This window comes from Oncorhynchus gorbuscha, unplaced genomic scaffold, assembly GCF_021184085.1.
Source record: "Oncorhynchus gorbuscha isolate QuinsamMale2020 ecotype Even-year unplaced genomic scaffold, OgorEven_v1.0 Un_scaffold_2730, whole genome shotgun sequence".
In the NCBI taxonomy this organism is placed as follows: domain Eukaryota; kingdom Metazoa; phylum Chordata; class Actinopteri; order Salmoniformes; family Salmonidae; genus Oncorhynchus; species Oncorhynchus gorbuscha.
In genome coordinates this window covers 30001-37500 of record NW_025747162.1, presented here as the reverse complement: position 1 = coordinate 37500, position 7500 = coordinate 30001, and the positions used below count along the sequence as shown (strand labels likewise).

Here is a 7500-nt window from a genome sequence, read left to right as displayed (position 1 = left end):
TCATTAATATCACCCACCTGGTGTAAGTCGTTCTGGATAAGAGCGTCTGCTAAATGACTTAAATGTAATGTAAATGTCCCAGGTCTATATCAGGCCCTGATTAGAGGGGAATCACCCACCTTGTGTCCCAAGTCTAAATCAGTCCCTGATTAGAGGGGAATCACCCACCTGGTGTCCCAGGTCTAAATAAGTCCCTGACTAGAGGGGAATCACCCACCTGGTGTCCCAGGTCTAAATCAGGCCCTGATTAGAGGGGAATCACCCACCTGGTGTCCCAGGTCTAAATCAGGCCCTGACTAGAGGGGATTCACCCACCTGGTGTCCCAGGTCTAAATCAGGCCCTGATTAGAGGGGAATCACCCACCTGGTGTCCCAAGTCTAAATCAGTCCCTGATTAGAGGGGAATCACCCACCTGGTGTCCCAGGTCTAAATCAGTCCCGGATAAAAAACAGTGGAACTGGCTTCAAGGTCCAGATTGATGTGAGGGGGGCTATGTTATTTATAGTGATGGTATGTTACTAAATACATAATGAATCTTTATTTATCATCTCAATAATGCATAGCCTTGTCCACTGCCCACATATGATGCTGTGGTTTAGATTAATATATAATGTGTCATCTCAGTGAAGCTAGCCCGGTCTCATCTGGATGTGTCATCTCAGTGAAGCTAGCCTGGTCCCATCTGGATGTGTCATCTCAGTGAAGCTAGCCCGGTCTCATCTGGATGTGTCATCTCAGTGAAGCTAGCCTGGTCCCATCTGGATGTGTCATCTCAGTGAAGCTAGCCTGGGCCCATCTGGATGTGTCATCTTAATGAAGCTAGCCCGGTCTCATCTGGATGTGTCATCTCAGTGAAGCTAGCCCGGTCTCATCTGGATGTGTCATCTCAGTGAAGCTAGCCCGGTCTCATCTGGATGTGTCATCTCAGTGAAGCTAGCCCGGTCTCATCTGGATGTGTCATCTCAGTGAAGCTAGCCCGGTCTCATCTGGATGTGTCATCTCAGTGAAGTTAGCCCGGTACCATCAGGATGTGTCATCTCAGTGAAGCTAGCCCAGTCTCATCTGGATGTGTCACCTCAGTGAAGCTAGCCCGGTCTCATCTGGATGTGTCACCTCAGTGAAGTTAGCCCGGTCTCATCTGGATGTGTCATCTCAGTGAAGTTAGCCCGGTCTCATCTGGATGTGCTCCAGCCAACTCCTCTCTGCTGTGTTTGTTCCTTTGAATGCCAAACACGTAACCTTCTCTCCAGCTCGGCACGACAACCATATTCAGACCAATCTGCTGCACATACAGATCTGGGTGCAGGGTTTAAGGATATTTATACGGTTCACCCAACACCTACTGGGCAGGGATTCCATTTTAATGTCACATCCTAGTAGTATTCCCGATGATGCTATACCTGTGTCCTTGAATTAATAAACAATCCCTTTTGTTCCCGAAATGCACCATGGAACGTTTTAAATATTTCAGAGGCGTATTTGGTAGATCGTCCCAGTCACCACACCTGTACAGGGACGATGTACTGGAGAGAAAGTGTAGGAGGAGATTGGCAGGAGGTAGAGTCATAGGGCTTTGATGTACTAACACACGTTATACTGTATGATCTATAAGGCCCACTACACGTTACATCAAATTAATACATGATATAGAGACAGAGACTTCCTGTCACTCACCTCCTTACTGGGACAATATAATAGACATGGTTAGTTAGTAGAGTCTTCCTGTCACTCACCTCCTTACTGGGACATTATAATAGACATGGTTAGTTAGTAGAGTCTTCTAATCACTCACCTCTCTACTGGGACAATATAATAGACATGGTTAGTTAGTAGAGTCTTCTAATCACTCACCTCTCTACTGGGACAATATAATAGACTTGGTTAGTTAGTAGAGTCTTCTAATCACTCACCTCTCTACTGGGACAATATAATAGACATGGTTAGTTAGTAGAGTCTTCCTGTCACTCACCTCTCTACTGGGACAATATAATAGACATGGTTAGTTAGTAGAGTTTAGAGGTTAGGATGGTAGGGTGTTCGGGTAGATGTTAGAGAGACAGTAGGGTAGATGTTAGGGAGACAGTAGGGTAGATGTTAGGGAGACAGTAGGGTAGATGTTAGGGAGACAGTAGGGTAGATGTTAGGGAGACAGTAGGGTAGATGTTGTTACTGAGGGTGAACACATGGAGACAGTAGGGTAGATGTTGTTACTGAGGGTGGACACAGGGAGACAGTAGGGTAGATGTTGCTACTGAGGGTGGACACATGGAGACAGTAGGGTAGATGTTAGGGAGACAGTAGGGTAGATGTTAGGGAGACAGTAGGGTAGATGTTAGGGAGACAGTAGGGTAGATGTTAGGGAGACAGTAGGGTAGATGTTAGGGAGCCAGTAGGGTAGATGTTAGGGAGACAGTAGGGTAGATGTTAGGGAGACAGTAGGGTAGATGTTAGGGAGACAGTAGGGTAGATGTTAGGGATACAGTAGGGTAGATGTTAGGGAGACAGTAGGGTAGATGTTAGGGAGACAGTAGGGTAGATGTTAGAGAGACAGTAGGGTAGATGTTGTTACTGAGGTTGAACACACATACTAGTGTACCAGTGGAGTCCATCTAATATCCCTCTACAGCTTCACATCAAGGCGTCCAACACAGTCCTCCTGTCTGAGACCAGGTGTGCCAGACTCAAACCCACAAGCCTTGCCAACTAACACTCGGCTCATGTCTTAGTAATGACTTCATGTACGTTTGGCTCATTAATTAAACATTTGATATCATTTTGGGAGGTAGGGTTTGATTTCTGTGCGGTTTGCCTGGAGAGACTCGGCAGTATGGCAAATGGCACCCTTATTCCCTTTCCTATAGTGCACTACTTTTGACCAGGACCCATAAAGGGTAGTGCACTTACCATTAGGGATCGAGCTGAGGTCTCTAAGGGTAGTGACTGCAGCTGTACAGCTCCAGGCATCGTTATCATCCTCCCCCCAAAATAACCTGCCTGGCATTCATTGGCATTCATTACTTAGAAAACATGTCCTCCAGCCACCAAGTTCAACTTCAAATATGTGTCTACATTTACATTTACATTACATTTAAGTCATTTAGCAGACGCTCTTATCCAGAGCGACTTACAAATTGGTGCATTCACCTTATGACATCCAGTGGAACAGTCACTTTACAATAGTGCATCTAAATCTTAAAGGGGGGGGGTGAGAGGGATTACTTATCCCTGGGGGGCATCTGCATAATATAATAATATATATATCTTTTTTAAATGGTCATATTTGCCAAGTATCGTCCTTTAAAGAACACATGACCTTTTACACTGATAATAATACAGTACCAGCCAGTAGAGAGCTGGTGGCTGGTCAACAACGGCTAATTCATGGGGATAAACTTTCAACAGGCTCTTGACATTGACACCGTGGCCCAGTCGCCATCGAGAGGGTGGACTTTATCTCATTAACTTTGCTGTGGTTAAGATAAAGATCGTATTGATGATGTCACTAAGGTAGACATTGCACAGGATCGTATTGATGATGTCACTAAGGTAGACATTGCACAGGATCGTATTGATGATGTCACTAAGGAAGACATTGCACAGGATCGTATTGATGATCAAATCAAATCAAATTTATTTATATAGCCCTTCGTACATCAGCTGATATCTCAAAGTGCTGTACAGAAACCCAGCCTAAAACCCCAAACAGCAAACAATGCAGGTGTAAAAGCACGGTGGCTAGGAAAAACTCCCTAGAAAGGCCAAAACCTAGGAAGAAACCTAGAGAGGAACCGGGCTATGTGGGGTGGCCAGTCCTCTTCTGGCTGTGCCGGGTAGAGATTATAACAGAACATGACCAAGATGTTCAAATGTTCATAAATGACCAGCATGGTCAAATAATAATAAGGCAGAACAGTTGAAACTGGAGCAGCAGCACAGTCAGATGGACTGGGGACAGCAAGGAGCCATCATGTCAGGTAGTCCTGGGGCACGGTCCTAGGGCTCAGGTCCTCCGAGAGAGAGAAAGAAAGAGAGAATTAGAGAGAGCATATGTGGGGTGGCCAGTCCTCTTCTGGCTGTGCCAGGTGGAGATTATAACAGAACGTGGCCAAGATGTTCAAATGTTCATAAATGACCAGCATGGTTGAATAATAGTAAGGCAGAACAGTTGAAACTGGAGCAGGAGCATGGCCAGGTGGACTGGGGACAGCAAGGAGTCCTCATGTCAGGTAGTCCTGGGACATGGTCCTAGGGGCCCAGGCCAGTTGAAACTGGAGCAGCAGCATGGCCAGGTGGACTGGGGACAGCAAGGAGTCATCATGTCAGGTAGTCCTGGGGCATGGTTCTAGGGCTCAGGTCCTCCGAGAGAGAGAAAGAAAGAGAGAAGGAGAGAATTAGAGAACGCACACTTAGATTTACACAGGACACCGAATAGGACAGGAGAAGTACTCCAGATAAACAAACTGACCCTAGCCCCCGACACATAAACTACTGCAGCATAAATACTGGAGGCTGAGACAGGAGGGGTCAGGAGACACTGTGGCCCCATCCGAGGACACCCCGGACAGGGCCAAACAGGAAGGATATAACCCCACCCACTTTGCCAAAGCACAGCCCCCACACCACTAGAGGGAAATCTTCAACCACCAACTTACCATCCTGAGACAAGGCCGGTATAGCCCACAAAGATCTCCGACACGGTACAACCCAAGGGGTGGGGGGGAACCCAGACAGGCCGACCACAACAGTGAATCAACCCACCCAGGTGACGCATCCCCCCCCAGGGACGGCACGAGAGAGCCCCAGCAAGCCAGTGACTCAGCCCCGTAACAGGGTTAGAGGCAGAGAATCCCAGTGGAAAACGGGGAACCGGCCAGGCAGAGACAGCAAGGGCGGTTCGTTGCTCCAGAGCCTTTCCGTTCACCTTCCCACTCCTGGGCCAGACTACACTCAATCATATGACCCACTGAAGAGATGAGTCTTCAGTAAAGACTTAAAGGTTGAGACCGAGTTTGCGTCTCTGACATGGGTAGGCAGACCGTTCCATAAAAATGGAGCTCTATAGGAGAAAGCCCTGCCTCCAGCTGTTTGCTTAGAAATTCTAGGGACAATTAGGAGGCCTGCGTCTTGTGACCGTAGCGTACGTATAGGTATGTACGGCAGGACCATATCAGAGAGGTAGGTAGGAGCAAGCCCATGTAATGCTTTGTAGGTTAGCAGTAAAACCTTGAAATCAGCCCTTGCTTTGACAGGAAGCCAGTGTAGAGAGGCTAGCACTGGAGTAATATGATCAAATTTTTGGTTCTAGTCAGGATTCTAGCAGCCGTATTTAGCACTAACTGAAGTTTATTTAGTGCTTTATCCGGAGTAGCCGGAAAATAGAGCATTGCAGTAGTCTAACCTAGAAGTGACAAAAGCATGGATTAATTTTTCTGCATCATTTTTGGACAGAAAGTTTCTGATTTTGCAATGTTACGTAGATGGAAAAAAGCTGTCCTCGAAATGGTCTTGATATGTTCTTCAAAAGAGATCAGGGTCAGAGTAACGCCGAGGTCCTTCACAGTTTTATTTGAGACGACTGTACAACCATTAAGATTAATTGTCAGATTCAACACTCTCAAAAGATGATGATGATGTCACTAAGGAAGACATTGCACAGGATCGTATTGATGATGTCACTAAGGAAGACATTGCACAGGATCGTATTGATGATGTCACTAAGGAAGACATTGCACAGGATCGTATTGATGATGTCACTAAGGAAGACATGCACAGGATCATATTGATGATGTCACTAAGGAAGACATGCACATGATCATATTGATGATGTCACTAAGGAAGACATGCAAAATGTGTAGCTCATTTTGTAGAGCATGTTGCTCACAAAACCAAGGGTTGCTGGTTTGATTCCTGTTGACCAACCATACAAAAGTGGGTTTGATTCCTGTTGACTAACCATACAAAAGTGGGTTTGATTCCGGTTGACCAGCCATACAAAAGTGGGTTTGATTCCTGTTGACCAACCATACAAAAGTGGATTTGATTCCTGTTGACCAACCATACAAAAGTGGGTTTGATTCCTGTTGACCAGCCATACAAAAGTGGGTTTGATTCCTGTTGACCAGCCATACAAAAGTGGGTTTGATTCCGGTTGACCAGCCATACAAAAGTGGATTTGATTCCTGTTGACTAACCATACAAAAGTGGGTTTGATTCTAGTTGACCAGCCATACAAAAATGGGTTTGATTCCGGTTGACCAGCCATACAAAAGTGGGTTTGATTCTAGTTGACCAGCCATACAAAAGTGGGTTTGATTCTTGTTGACCAACCATACAAAAGTGGGTTTGATTCTTGTTGACCAACCATACAAAAGTGGGTTTGATTCCGGTTGACCAGCCATACAAAAGTGGATTTGATTCCTGTTGACCAACCATACAAAAGTGGGTTTGATTCCTGTTGACTAACCATACAAAAGTGGATTTGATTCTTGTTGACCAACCATACAAAAGTGGGTTTGATTCCGGTTGACCAGCCATACAAAAGTGGATTTGATTCCTGTTGACCAACCATACAAAAGTGGGTTTGATTCCTGTTGACCAGCCATACAAAAGTGGGTTTGATTCTTGTTGACCAACCATACAAAAAAAATGTTTGATAAAAGTGTTGACCAAATTACATGAATCAAAGATGATTTGTTCAATAGTGGAGCGTGAGGAGGATCAAAGCATTAAATTGATTAGTATTATCATTAGCATAAAGTGTTTAGCATCAGGCTAGCATTAGCATAGTGTATTAGTATCAGGCTAGCATTAGCATAGTGTATTAGCATTCAGGCTACCAATAGCATTGGGTATTAGCACCAGGCTAGCAAAAGCATTGTGTTTGATTCAGGCTAGCATTAGCATTGTGTTTAGCATCAGGATAGCATTACCAAAGTGACTTTAGCATTCTTGTCTGACCATCCTCCAGCATCGTGCGGTTTGGACGTTGAGAACCATACAAAAGGCGGTATCATTCTGTCTCCTGGATATCCAGAACTCTACCCCAACTCTCTAAACTGCCACCATGGAAAAGTGGAGGTTGGACATGGGAAACCATACAAAGTACAGAATATGCGGTCCTTTACTCAAAGCCCTTTTTGAATTCAAATGGACCTACAGAACTATGACAAAGTGTGACAGTGTCACGTGTATGTCTCTAATAAAACATACTTTTTTATTTATTTAACCAGGCAAGTCATTAACAACAAATTCTTATTTACAACGACGGCCATACAAAAGTGGGTTTGACTCTTGTTCAGGGGAACCAACGAAAGATTTTTGGAAAACTTTATCAGCTCTGAATTCGATCTAGCAACCTTTCGGTTACTGGCCCAACGTGGAGCTAACCAGTAGGCTACCCTGCCTAAATCTGTTTTATCAGATTTCACCATTCAAAGAGCTTTAAAAGTCCTCTTTCATTACTCGAGTCCCAGTTGTAACATTTGAGCTAATACCCATAA

General features: G+C 45.0%; 1 protein-coding gene across 1 annotated transcript in view; it reads left to right on the top strand.

Moving 5' to 3' along the window:
- Window positions 1–7500, top strand: part of LOC124026397 (CUB and sushi domain-containing protein 3-like) — a gene marked incomplete at its 3' end in the record, with an annotated part of 59635 nt that overhangs the window by 23277 nt on the left and 28858 nt on the right. Inside the window, exon 11 of the mRNA XM_046339426.1 lies at window positions 5623–5739. Coding sequence (XP_046195382.1) covers window positions 5623–5739 — 117 coding nt within the window. The remainder of the gene's footprint in view (window positions 1–5622; window positions 5740–7500) is intronic.